This window comes from Amphiura filiformis, chromosome 19 (assembly GCF_039555335.1).
Source record: "Amphiura filiformis chromosome 19, Afil_fr2py, whole genome shotgun sequence".
NCBI classification, from domain to species: Eukaryota; Metazoa; Echinodermata; class Ophiuroidea; order Amphilepidida; family Amphiuridae; genus Amphiura; species Amphiura filiformis.
In genome coordinates this window covers 39,304,072-39,319,332 of record NC_092646.1, presented here as the reverse complement: position 1 = coordinate 39,319,332, position 15,261 = coordinate 39,304,072, and the positions used below count along the sequence as shown (strand labels likewise).

At 35.9% G+C, this 15,261-nt stretch overlaps 1 protein-coding gene across 1 annotated transcript in view; it reads left to right on the top strand.

The window, feature by feature from the left end:
* Positions 1–857: 857 nt before the first annotated feature.
* Positions 858–15,261, top strand: part of LOC140141279 (superoxide dismutase [Mn], mitochondrial-like) — a 32,096-nt gene continuing 17,692 nt past the window's right edge. Inside the window, exons 1-2 of the mRNA XM_072163091.1 lie at positions 858–980; positions 14,166–14,365. Coding sequence (XP_072019192.1) covers positions 952–980; positions 14,166–14,365 — 229 coding nt within the window. The 5' untranslated portion in view covers positions 858–951. The remainder of the gene's footprint in view (positions 981–14,165; positions 14,366–15,261) is intronic.

The following is a 15,261-nucleotide window of genomic DNA, read 5'->3' as shown; positions in this document are numbered from 1 at the left end:
CTTTTTATCAACAAATTTAGGCAATAATGTAAATGAAAGTTTTGACGACTATAATGAAATTTCCAAAATAATGAATAATGAAATCATGACCTCATATTTCACTGAAAAAAATGTGGCGGGAAACTTATCATTTCATTTCCGTTAGCCTTACCTCAACACAAAGCAATCGCACTCATTTACCTGTCATGTGTGGGGACTGGGGAGTGTGGTCTTCATCATGTTCATGACTAAATCTAGAAACTTCTCATAAAATGCCTCAATTTAGTGAGTTTCTTGTTCACTTTAAAGGGCTAAGGGCATGGTGATGCACAGACCCCCCCCCCTTCTCAAAAAATGTTGATACCACTGGAAACCTCTGGCTACGTAGTGTTTAGGCGGCAGGCCTATGTACCAAGAGTGCAGATTAATTTGTTGAGCAAAAATATCGTCAAATTTGACGACAGTGGCCTATGGAGCAGTGTAACACACAAAATCATGCATAACTCGCAAACGCAAAATCGGAATCAACTGAAATTTTGGGAATAAGCTTTTTTCGTGGATATCTACCGGTACTGAAAAAAATGTCATAAAAAGAGGATGCTAGGATCACGAAATCCTCCTTTAATCATTTATTCCAGAATACTCCATGAATCTCTAGAATGTTCCAAATTCAAACAAATGGAGATAAATATCAAAGTGAAAATTAATGTTTTGATGACAAAATACCTAACTTTTCATGTTATGGAATATTTTGGGGCACATAACACTTGCCTCACTTTGTTGAAAGCAAACCAACAAAATTCGCCATAGGTTTGCGTTGCTAATACAAAAACCGTGAATTTAGTGCCACCCCGGCAATGCCATCTGATGAGTTCCGCGAGGTGAAAGGTTAAAGTTCATTGGTGCCCAGAGCTAGCTGATTTCGGAAAGAAGGAGCTGTTTTACTAACACTGGACAGCAAATCTTGTCACAATGTTCTCACGAATAGCATCATCTGGAAGGTAATCACACGGAATGATGTTTGTAAAAATGGTTTTAATCTGAGTAGTCAGTCTAGTGATCCCGGGCTAGTGATATCATGGATATATCATAAATATCATGATTGAATGCATTTATAAATGATGTATTTTAAAAAGCTTAAAAATAAAAGGGCATTTTGTCAATCCACAACCTCAGCCCCTCACTTTTCTCCAAAAAAAGTTGAGATTTTTATACCACTACTGGAAACCTCTGGCTCAGCGTTTGAAATAGGGCCGGTCAGCCGGCCATTGGCCTGTAACTTTTTGGCCTGGCCGGTAACTTTTCTGACTGGCATCTAGTTGCCGGCCCGGGCCCGGCTCAGACATTTAACCCTAACACGCCTGAATACTACAAAATACTACTTGATATATGCGCTGTTCGTGCATGCATCCCACGTGGTGTGATGATGCAATCGCCCTAATATAGGCACGGTTTCGCTGGCCAGCAAAGCCCAAGACCCGTGGCAAAGTGTCGCCGACCGAGTGCTTGGCATGCGAGGGTCTCGGTTCGAATCCCACCCAGAGCAAACAACTTCTTTCCTTCTTTTCTCTCTTTATTCTTTCCTTCTTTCCCTTCCCATTGACTGTAAACTCTTCTTAGGGTTAGGTTACCACTATCGAAACTCAGTATAGGCTTCCTTAACCCTAACACGCCTGAATACTACAAAATACTACTTGATTATGATATATGGTCATTTTCACGGTAAAGGGTGTAACTTTGGATTTTTAACATTAATCCGTAGTGTTCTAATAAAGCCACAGAATTCCATGATTTTTGGCCACATAAGTCATCTAGTTAGCAGCTACCTTGGGTAGCATAATCATCTTCGGGAGTTACTGCGTTCAGTTTTAGCAGGCTTAAATGTACCTAATATTGCCATTTTGAAAAACTATAAAAAACAGTAACATTTTTGTAAAACCCTGTGTTTTCTTCAGTTAGTTCATGGATAATTTTTCTTATCCTGAAAGTACAGTCATATGTTCAGTAAACACTGCCACATTAGATTTAATTGTGAACAGCCCTGTATTTTTGAGAACCGGACTTCGATATTTGTCGTTTCGAGGTTTCATTTTCCGTTAACAATTGTTAACAAACTTTGTGGGTGTAGCTTTGGTTCATAATTCTTGGTTATTTCTTCACTTCTTCTTGATTCATAACAGTTGTTATCTTAACTTGAAATGGGTAACAAAAATTAGTCGATTTGCAAGCTTTTAAAATTTTTATAAAATCTTGACTTCAAAGAGCCGTTTTTCCGTTAACTTTTTGAAGCCTCGAAACAAACTGTTCAGCAAGCTTGTGCAAATATAAATAAAAGAGCTCATCCAATCTATTTATCAAAATGTAGCAAAGTAGATCCTCAAGTCACATGTTTTTAAATCGTGGAGATATATATCACCGTTTGAAAATGGGACCCAATACAAACTTTCCGTTAACAATTGAAGCCTCCGAAACAAATGAAGCCTCCGAAACAATAATAAGATTAATTATCATCTATGCATATATATCTAAATTGGTGTGTTTCATACTGATATCTGCATTGTAATTATTACTTGATATGTGCAGAATGTCATAAATTAAAAAAAAAATTGACATTATGGTTAATGTTTGAAAAATATACTGATACCCAAAAATCCTGTTTCGGAGGCTTCACATGCAAAAAACACCATACTTAGCAAATGGGTGAAAAAATTAACATGTGATAAATCTGCAATATCTGCCGCATAGAATCATTGATTCAATACACACAAGAAAATAACAGCTTAGATGATCCCAACACTGTTGTTTTCAAAAAAACTACTTCTGCAATGTTTAACAATTGTTAACATGAAGCCTCCGAAACAAAAAAAAAATGACTTGCTGTGATAATTTAATTTTTGTCACAACTGAAATTCAATACTTAGAGGCAAAGCATGAAAATTGGTAATTGTGATATTTTTTATCTATTTTTTTATGTCAACTTGTAGTAGTTAGCTAAATATTTTACTTTTATGATCACCTGTGTTGTTAACTGAAGCCTCCGAAACACAAATCGCTTCAATTGCCAATTCTAAAAAATAACTCCAATTTCTGTGAAACTTGGCTGGGAGGTTCCCTTCATCAAGTAGTATTTGTACATGAAGTTAGACATTCAAATTATTTTAGGAACCCAATTAAAACTTAAAAAATATGTTTAAGGTTTGGAAATTTCCATTGTAAATGACACTTGATGTTAAAAATTTTCAAAACTGCAATTACAAACATAGCAAAACATGGTATAAAATTTAACTTATATCTGTTGACTTACTTTGGAATGGGATTTCACATGTATTCCACCTTTCATGTCATAATTTTCTGAGGTTATGTAAAATACATTTTTTCTTAGATTTTAACCAAAATGTTATGGAAATGTCAAATTTTTTATTAGAAATCAAAAGGTTTAAGCCTTGAAACATTATTTTACTGGAATTTAAGTTGCTTCTATGCATGATTTCAGTAAACAGAAACATATTTAAGTGGTTTGAAATTTTGACCCTAAAAATCAAAAGTTACACCCTTTACTGTGAAAATGACCATATGCGCTGTTCGTGCATGCATCCCACGTGGTGTGATGACGCAATCGCCTAAGTGATATATAGGCACGGTTTCGCTGGCCAGCTGAAGCCCAAGACCCGTGGCAAAGTGTCGCCGACCGAGTGCTTGGCATGCGAGGGGTCTCGGTTCGAATCCCACCCAGAGCAAACAACTTCTTTCCTTCTTTTCTCTCTTTATTCTTTCCTTCTTTCCTTCCCGTCACGAAAAGCCCTTAGGGGTTAGGGTTAGGGTACTAATTTCGAGGAGCATAACAAACACCAAATTGGTGTCGTATGACCTTTGACATGCATGCATTTGTCGAGAGTTGACATGGTCTTTCAATTTGTGCCGAGTGTCCTTGGCAGACTTGACTATGCTTCAGTGGTCATGAAAGGATTCAATAGATAACCTCTGCCCCACTAATCCCCAGCCCAGCTATTGTCTGAAATTGCTCCTCGGAAGATATATCATAACAACTCGGTCCTCAAATGATAGTCATATAACGACCAAAAGATAAATGACTGACTATCATCTAGGCCCGGCTGGCCGGTAACTTTTTAAGGTCAAGCCCGGCTGGCCTGTAACTTTTTGAGGCATATTTCGATTTTCGAACACTAGCTGCTCTGGCTACATAATGTTTATGTACCAAAAATTTTCTTGCAGATTATAGGTATGAGAGATTGAGAGGCAAACCTTAAGGGAACTGGAATGAGCGTTTCGACAGCATTTTTTGTGGGACACGAGCTCGAGAGCACATCAGACCTATCGAATTGCATGAATTCTGAATACGAAGAATGTGTTTCTGATTTAATATCAAATAATTTTCATTTTATGAAATTCACGATATTTTACACCGTAACTCAGAATACAATTTAGGGAATTTACGGCTCATTTGTGCTGCCGGGTCACAATTATTAAAATTTGATATTTTTCACATTTTGGAGATATAGCAGTCCTCAAAGCAAATTTTTATAAATTTAATGATATCATCACCTCTTCAAATCATCACCTAGTCACATGGTTTAGGATAGGAATACAGAGAACATTCCTTAAACATGTGACTTGGGATGATTTGAAGTGACCTACACTTGAGATGAGTCTGGTATTTATTCCTAGCTATTATGTGAAATGAGACACATGTAGCAGTCGACAAGTGCATCGTTTTGATATGGATGTACACATATATGATTTTTTATGGTGATGAGACACTCGCACATGGAATTTTAGAGGGATTTTGATATTGATAGCAGTTCCACCCCGGGAGTTCCACATTCACTCGGCCGGACATCCGGGAACATTGTCCCCTTCGTCCCCTTTGCACAAGCGTGCGCCATTACGAAAAGTTTAGCGTGCTGGGTTGAATTCTGGCTTGCACTAACCCTGTGTAAGACTGCAATCCATAATTCAAATTTTGACAGGCCTTGGGGACTCTTGTTGATCAGAAATCTTGTAGTGGGTGAAATCAGTAATTGGATAGGTCATGGAGGTCAAGTGTATTGTTTATCAAGTTTCATTCATAACACATCTGTTGGTCCAATTACAACCTGAACTTGAACTTGAACAGGTCAGAGACACTGAAATTTAATACCAAACTGATACATGCACTATGGACCACAGTGGCCTCATCCCAATGGCATAGTTCAATAATCTCAATTAAACACTAATATTGCAAAATAACCTCTAATTGCAGAGTATGAGTTTGTGTACTCAAATTTTCAAAGGTCATTCAATGAATGTACAAATGTATTGGTGTTAAAGAACTGTGCCCTGATAGATGAACATGTTGTGGATCCTAGTGATGTATGTTGAGGACTGCTTGAGTTCTGTCAGATGCTTAAAGTTTTTGTTCGGACTAGCACAGCAGCACTACACTAGCTATGTCAGGCTATACATGATATAATGTGTTTAAGGTTGGGAATAGCTATAGACCACATTGGCAGATGAGAACCTTACTGCACCATCCACACTGATGATGAAAATCAATATGAAGTAAAGTTTCTTGGATTGGATTCGATCATCATTTAATCATTTAAAAACATGCTCGTCGAGATATGGTGAGTACATAATTTCAGTATATTATTTTTTTTTTTTTTAATGTTCAATATGTGAATAATTGTTATCCATGTGTAAAGTAAGAAAAATTGCCATAGTATTGTAAAGGGTAAAACAAAATCATAATATGAGAGAGATTAAAAAGACCTTTACTGACTTCAAACTTTAACTGCATGTTACTGTCACATAATAAAATTGCAAACAATGCAACTGCCCAAATTCAGAAAAATAACCCAAAATCATTTTTGTTTTGACTATACTAGATAGGTTTTAAGTAATAGCTGTAGACAGAAAATTTTACATTAGAAATGACCTAGATTAGCACATATGTTTTGTTGATATTTTCAACCTAAAATATTTGTTTCACACCTTTGTCAGTCAAATGGGAGCAAGTTCTTGAACCTTTAATTGTCATATAAAACCTCACACAATGCAAATAATTATAACTGCCCAAATTTAGAATATTAGGATATCTAGGCCTATTCGATCTTTTTACCATTTACAGTGCATAACCCTTATTTTTGCTTGTGATGTACTTTGCAATGCTTCAGGAATTCAAATGTGATACCATTGGTGGTGTTGGCGCAATATTAACCTGATGTAAATGAAAACTATCGGGATTAATATTAGGCCTACAAATATTTGAAATCATCATGAACATTTATTTCAATACTTATGTTAAACTACTTTAATTAATAGAATGTAAGACAAATTTTGCATGTAATATGAATGTGAACCAAATCAGGAAAATATTCACCTTAAAGTAGGCCTATAGCAATGGTTGCAATGGAAACTGCAAGTTCAAAACATCCTCTACAATAGTGTAGCCAGCAGTGGGCAGGAATCAGAGTGCCCCCCCTCCCCCCACCTGACAAAAAACAATTAAAGAGAAAAGTATTTCCCTGACAAAAAATGAAAGAGAAATTTGGGAAGTCAAAGGAAAAGAAATTTTTTCTATCCTTGACCAAGAAAACTGGCTATATGCCCCTGACTTTCACCATTACAAACTTATAACAGGCAAATATGCTTGTGAACTTGACACACATAAACCATATTAACAGAGCAAGAGTGCTGGGAGTTTGCATATGGGTAGATTATTAATGATATGCATGACTATGAACTGACCTCATTTAGGCCTACTGGTTTTAATAGGCATGTTTGTTTTAAAATGGGATAGACTCTTATGTTTTTTTAATTATATTTTGCAGGTTTTCAAAGAAGAGGAAGATAGAATGTTTGTGAAAAAAACCTACTCATCAACCTTTGACTTGGATTCAACAATGTGCAATAATCAACATAATTATCTCATCATCCACTTCCATTCACTGTGGAATATATAAAAAAAAAAAAAGCAGTGATTTATAGTGCGCTACCCACAGGCACAACGCCTAGACGTTGATCCACAAGCCTCCACACACTTTACAGAACAATTTGAAATATAGAAACGAAGGAAAGGCCTTTGTGTCACATCAAACAGTCTAGTGACGTTGTCATCAAACTTGATTGTACATGCACCAGAATTATTTTCAGAATTGTGTAACTGCAAAGCTGACGCTTATCACTCCATCCATCTTGTAATACAGATCTGCATGCCATAAACCAAATGGAATAGGCAAATTATCAATGAACATGGAAATATGTACTGTCATTGGAAGCGTAGAGGTACATAACATTAAAGAACCATCCAGGTTATTTTAAGGAATACATCGGAGACGACAATTATATCGTGGAACAGTGGCGTGAGAGAGTGCCTCTTATATTTTTCGCTTGTTCGTAAACTGCATCATCTGGATTAGCCTGTTTAAAAGCCATCAAAATGCAAGGATTATATTGCATGTGACGACATGAATAGGGCCTATGAGATGTATTTTAGAATTTTCAATATGGATCTCCCAGGGTGTAATTAAGCATCTTTATTTAAATTATCAGTGTGGTATTACTGAAATCGTCTGTTTGGTTAAAAATTATTCTAAAATTAAGATTATTTGTGATGTGGTATATCCAAAGCAGACACTCTTGGGCAGGATCATAAATGGAGGAATAGCCAAAAATCTGCCTGGGGTGATTTTTTTTTTCACAATTTGGGTTTGTTATAATTTGTGATGTTATTAATGTTTCAAATATTGTCTGATAGTTTCAGACCGAATATAACTGGCATCCTGTATTTTTTGAGACATTTTTTTTTTTTATTCCTACTCTCAACATTGTCAATGATATTTTTAAAGGCTGATATCTCAATTTCTAATTTTATAATACCATAACTTACAAACTCAATATCTTTGCTAAGGAATGTCTGATTTCATTAGGGAAAATGGCGTTGTGGAGCAAAATATCTCTAAATTTAAGATAGGCCTATGTAAAAACCTCAAAATTGGTAACCTGCCCAAAAGTGTCTGTTTTTGAAATGACATGTCACACTTTGTGGATGGATCTTTATTAGACAAAATTTAAAAGACATGTCTCTTTGTTGTGTATAAGAAGTCTATGTTTAACAAGTGTACATATTGTGTAACAAGTCTTGAAATTGGCCATGCGTTGCATTGATAAATTATTCACAAACCTTAATACAGCAGTATTTGTGCATTAGAGCTATATGAATAAAGATAAATGAAAATATTTGAATTATGTCAGTAGGGCCTACTAGAATCATAAATATATAGCACTTAATTGTTTTGTGTAGTCCATCAGTTACAACTTTTTCAGTTGGCTTGTCTTCTCTTTCATCATAGGTTCATCATCATTATGATGGCTTTTTTTAGAATGAGAATTTGAATGTTTCCCAAATGTTTTTGTACAATGTCTTTATGATATGAACAAGTTACTGTTATGTAAAGATGACATATATGTACAATCTGTGACTGTGAGCATGTGTTTGAGGCCATTTGCCAAAGTCAGGACGTCAGTCAACATTTTAAAAGTATACAGAGCACATTAAAATGCTAATTCAAACCAAGGTGTGCACATCACCCAATTTAGGAAAACTGGCAAAAGAACGAATGCAAAGAACTAAGAAGAATCAATTAAAACTTTAACATGGCCTTTAAAACTCCTTGTAGTGAATGTGATGCTCATGCATGCGGCAACATTGTAAAATGAATGTCAGACACTCTGTTATAAAATGCAGCTCTGTTATAAATACGCCTATAGCTTCAGAACTAATAATTGTTTTCACAATATTGCAACATAGATAGTTCTACTAGGATGATTCATTTTGATACCACATTCATCCAATTTCGTTCAATATTAAAAACACAGCAGTATTTTTAAAGAAAAATCCCCAAATTTAAAAGTTGCAGCTAGATTTGTATTAATTTGAATTCAGCACAAAGATAATGGAGGGTTTTACGTGTCCCAATGCTGCATAATAACCATTGATCGTTGTGAACGGCAACTTTTAAATTCGGGTATTTTTCTTTAAAAGCTCTACTGTGTTCCTAATATTGAACGAAATTTGACAAATGGGGTATCAAAATGCATGCAAATAAATCACCCTTCTTTCTATGTTGAAATATTGTGAAAACAATTATTAGTTCTATAAGCTATAGGCGTATTTATAACAGCTGTGTTACTTTTTGTGCAGATTTTATGTAATCAAAATAGTATTTAACTCCCAGGATTTAACTTTAAGAATTGACCATACATCATGTGGTTGGGAGAGGAGTGATGTTTCACAAGTGTTACAACTTTTTTTATCAGATGTTTTCTTAAAAGTTACAATGAAAATAAAATGGACAATGTGTGATTTCTTTATGATACATGGATGCATGATCAAAAGACGCCATGCATGCATATGTATATCCTCAGTATGTTGTAGACAAATAATATTTGTAAAAAAATATTTAAGTAATATAAACAAGACCCAAGACACAAACTAAAATGTATGCTGTATTATCCATACAACCCAGATATAATTAAAGCATTTAAATTAAAATGTGGAACAATATACAATAATTGCCTTTGTCTCATATCTCTGGTGCAACTTATAAGTTTAAATTATTTGTTCAAATGAAGATTTTTGAAACAAAATTCTTTCTTTGGAAACTTAACTATTTAATAAAAGACCTGCCAACTGCAAGTTGAATAACCCAATTCACAAATCACAAATGGAATGTATAAACTGCATGCAGCTGACCCGGGAGCTGACCTTCACCCTGAATTCAAGTCTGGGAGTACTACAAAGTCCCTGCTATTTACCCATGGTAGTAATTCTACTTAATTGAGTGTGACAGTAGGGGCAACCTGCTTTGACCCACCAGTGATTGTTTAAGTCCCATGTGAATCTGACTGGTGGGCTCAAAAAAGCACGCTACAATTTTTCGTAAATACAAACATAGCAACCAGCACGAGAAAGGGGAACTGCACATACATGTACATGTATGCGCACACTGGTTTTACAAGGCTATTTCCCCTTTGTGACGTCAGTCCGACCAAGAGAATAGAAAAGATATGCTATCATCATGAGACTTAAGATCTAGAAACACCACCGAAATGCTGTTTTGTTAGCTGAATCTTTTTGATGAAAGTCAATCTTTGACAAGATGTAACTTTAATTTGCTACGGAAAGTGCTACATGACAAAAAGGTTTTCAGTTTTGGCTTTCTTTTATAAAATGATGCAGTTTGATGGCAAATATGAATTCACCTAGCATAGTCAAAGCCCGGGAGTCAAAGCCTGTAAAGGTTGATAGTCAAAGCCGTAATACCTTATTGACTTGAATAATTTAGTTGGGGTGAAAGAAGTTTGTGTATTTACACCTTCTAGGGCGGTAACTGAAATGGTAGTATAAGATGCATTGAGATTACTAAGTAGATGGAGTGGCAGAATGGATAGAGACTGTAGACAATTTGCTCGAGAACTCTAGCCAAGAATTTGCTCACTGATAGCTTCACATTCTAGGCTAGAGACAAGTTGCATTCAAAATCTAGTCGGATTCGCTGAAGCATGACACCGTGTAAAGCAATGGAAGGTCAGAAGTAAACACAGCCGATCACGACAGGCGATTGCATCAAAAATGTTGCTAAAATTACACTTCAGCAAAATTTTAGACTGTCCAAAATATGCAAATCTTGCTCAAAAGATACAGTTGACTCATCGAAATAACTTTCATTCAAATTTCAACATTAACAGAATAAATAACCTCCGGTGTAAAAAATTGAACCGCTGTCTGACCGAAAAACCATAGTAAAGTACTCGAGCATCGAATGCGTAACTATCGTGTGCAAATTCAAAGCTAGAGTTCTTGAGCAATAGACAATGTTAGACCTGGTTGAGTTAAGGGATCTGGAATGAGCATTTTGAGCGTTTCGACAGTATTTTTTGTGGGACATGAGAGCTCTTCAGACGTATCGAATTGCATTCTGAATACAAGGCATGTCTTTCTGATATCAAATAATTTTCATTTTTGAAATTCACGATATAATACAAATTTTATGACAAATTATAAAAATTGATATTTTTCAAATTTTGATATATAACAGTCCTCAAGTAAATTTTATAAATCTAATGATGTATTCTTAAAGTGTATGTAGCTGGGAGGAAAAGCCGACGATCAATTGAAAATGTTGACCTTTCATATTGAAGATATTGATTTTTTTTCCCAAAAAGACCTAATTTTTTTTGTGTTTTGGGAAAAAATTCCATATCTTCAATACGAAAGGTCAAAATTTTTAATTGATCGTCGGCTTTTCATCCCACCTAAAAGTATAAATCATCAGATTTATAAAGTTTACTTTTAGTACTGTTAAATATCAAAAATATCAATTTTAATGATTTGCCATAAAATGTGTATTACGCTGCTAATTTCAAAAATCAAAATTATTTGATATCAGAAAGACATTCTTCAGATTCAGAATGCAATTCGATATGTCTGATGTGCTCCAATGTCCCACAATAAATACTGTCCAAACGTTCATACCCCTTCCCTTAATGGAATGGCTCCACAGTATTGCACACTTCAGCATGCTTTCACAAAGCTCTAGAAAAGATCTAGTTTCCAAGAGCAAGGAGGGTCCCATGCAAACATGCTATAACTTACAATGTTTAAAAATTTGATATGGGCAGTTACAGAATGGATCCATCCCAGGTGTTATTGTTAAGTTCATTCAAAATAGGGCTTCACCTCACACTGCCAGAGTCGTAAGGCAGAGACTTCAGGAACTATCTTTCTAAAAGTATGTGTAAAGCAATTTTATGTTATGTAGACTGAAGTGAGATATTGAGCATGTATGCAATAAATAGTTCAAGCAGTACGTATACGTGAACCTATTCATCTTGTGTAAGTAAATAAAACCATGATTACATGTACGTCGATCTTTGTTTAAATGACAATAGCTCCTAGATGCATCAACCTATTTTGTTCAGATTATTAGATCAATAAGTTAACATGCCCCTTTCTATCTATAGTACAAAAACTATATTTGGCAATTTTATATTTTTGATATATTTTTGAAATTGTCACATATCCGGTACCAATCATTTTGATACACCCTGTACATGGTGCTCAGCCCAAATTACCCTGATTGTAAAACAAATTAAACCTTTTAATTGTTTTCTGCAAGGTTCAAAGGTGTGGTGGGTAGAATAGTACTGAAAAGGTTAGGCATATATATGCCCGTTCGTGCAAGAAGCCAGTTTATGCCAGCATTTATGATTCTTGCTTCTCCTTCTCCTCCATCCACATGAGTGTCAAGGCTAGCAGCCCTAAAATTAACAAAAATATTAGGCCCGGTATGTGGCACACCTAGGGCCCTACCCCGAAAAGTTGCATTTTGCCTGTTTTGGCCCCAGCAAGAGGTCAAAGGTCAAGGGCCATCTTATCAGCAGTGAGGACCCCATAGGTGTGGTCTTAAGGCCATATCCATATGAAGTGTTGTGCACAAGTTTTGACATTACAAGTTATGATGTTATGGCGATAAAGGCCTTTCATAGCCGTCAACTAGTCCTTGTATCCACGCAAAGCCACATACTTGCGTAGTGTTGTGCATAAGTTATGGTGGTTATCAGTGGCGTAGCTGGGATTTTTTCCAGGGGGGGCAAGCCTGTATGGGGCGGGGGCCCAAATCCACCAAACGAAAATTGGGGTAGGTGCGAGTGGTGCGACGCACTCCCATCGAAAAGAAAGTGTAAGAAAAGTACACTCAAGAAAAATAAAAAATACGTTTAAATTTGGCAATACAGTGGCCCAAGAGAGATAATGGTAAACCAGGTTATTACTGAGGAAATTTGCTTTTTTATTACTAATTTGGTCTTAATAAATGAATTTTGGCCATAATTCTTGCTAATTTTCTGGTTAAAGTGCGCGCAAAATTTAGCAATGTTACCATATTTCGGTCCAAAACATGGTGTTTTGGGGAACATACCTTAGGCTATTTTAGGGGCCTGGACCCGGTACCCATCTGGTCTAATCATAAATCCGGCCCCAAGTTTGAAATGGCTCAATGGTAAATGACTTAATCGGCCAATTTTGTGTCGATACTGAAAATTTTCGGTTGGGGCATGCTACAAGAAACATGTCGGACACAGCCTTCTTGACCACCTTTTTCGACTTTTCTTTTTGGGTTGACCATTTTATTGTTTTAGTCAATATACTGTTCCTATAGGTGCTTTTGTGCAATTAGCATTTCAAAAGATTTATATTTCTTTGTCTTCAAGAAGTCATTACAAGTTTATTGTCGAGTATATTGATAATAATTGTATGGCCCTACATATCGTAGGCCTATGGATTCCCTCTTTCTCTTTCCCTTCTCTTCCCCATATTTTTCCTCTCTCTCCATCCTTTCTCTTTTTTCCCCGCACTAGGGGGGCGGGGGCCCAAATAGACAATTGTTGCCAGGCTTATTGACAATAATCGTATGGCATTGCATATCGTATGGATTCCCCATCTCTTTTCCCCTCCTCTCCCTATCTCCCCTCGCTTTTCCCCTTCTTTTCCTGTCTTTTTCCTCTCTCTCTTTTTCCTTTTTTTTTTTCCTTCGCTAGGGGCGGGGGGGTCCCAAATAGCTAGGGGGCGAGGGTCTGAGGGGCGGGGGGGGCCCAAATAGGCAATTTTGCCAGGGGCAGTGCCCCCCGCCAGCTACGCCACTGGCGGTTATGGCCTTCCATACATGTAGGTGTGGGTCATTGATACGGTCTTAATGATTGTATCCAAAATTTCCTCGCAGGAGGTTAAGAATACCAGATATAAAAAATAATAAAATGTTGATATTTATGAGTATGTCATCTAACCACACACTCCCACCTTTACCTTTTAATTTGGCCTAAAAAAATTGTTTGATTGGCGTAACATAAAAAAATTAGGGTAGGTCGGTCGGTAATTGGTTTGGTTTTTTGTTTTTGTTTTTTTACACACATTTTAAGCTGTAAATCGCGTATGATAACGGCTTTGGGACTTCTTTTTTTTTTTTTTTTTTTTTTTTTTTGCAAAAAATAAGAAAAATAAGTCTAGGGTCGGGCCTGTTTTTAGGGTCGGTCGGGTTACGACTTACGCCAATCAAACATTTTTTAGGCCTTGAATATGCAATCTATGATATTAATCGTTTCGATTGCATAATTTTTTTGTTTCACAGGTTCTTGGCCTCAAGGGCTATCTCATCAGCAGTGAGGACTCAGCAGGCTCACACACTCCCACCTTTACCCTATGCATATGATGCCTTAGCACCCATTATTAACAAAGACATCATGGAGCTTCATCACATGAAACATCACCAGACCTATGTCAATAATCTCAATGCTACAGAGGAGAAGCTAGCAGAGGCGCATGAAAAAGGTATGAAATAGAAGGTGTGTCAATAGTTACACTTTTCAGTCACATTTAAGGGATCTGGAATGAGCGTTTCGACAGTATTTTTTGTGGGACATGAGAGCACATCAGACATATCGAATTGCATTCTGAATACGAAGAATGTCTTTCTGATATCAAATAATTTTCATTTTTTGAAATTCACGATATAATACAAATTTTATGACAAATTATTAAAATTTGATATTTTTCACATTTTTGATATATATATATAACAGTCATAACAGAAGTAAATTTTATAAATCTAATGATATATTCTTAAAGTGTAACAAATTCAAAGTATAGACCTCTGGCAAGGCAACCGTTACTTAAAGTTTCACGGAATATTCTTAAAGTGTATGTAGTTGGGAGGAAAAGCCTATGATCAAGTGAAATTTTCAATTGATCGTCGACCTTTCATCCCACCTACATACACTTTAAGTATAAATCATCAGATTTATAAAGTTTACTTGAGTACTTTTAAATATCAATTTTAATCATTTGCCATAAAATGTGTATTACATTGCAATTTCAAAAAATCTAAATTATTTGATATCAGAAGGACATTCTTCGTATTCAGAATGCAATTCGATATGTAGTCTAATGTGCTCTCATGTCCCACAATAAATACTGTCCAAACGTTCATACCCCATCCCTTAACAGACTGCAAATGCACTATCCATTTACATTTTTTTAAACATTCATTTGGTCGCATGTCATAAGTTGGGTATGCTAAAAAGGTGGAGGGATTACACTTTTCTGAAAATTGTGATACAAAATTGATTGGCTTTCCGTAACCCCATATCCTATAGCAGTGGTTGATACCTCATTTTAAGCCTAATATTATACTCTTTCAGTCTACTGAAGCATATAATTATACATTA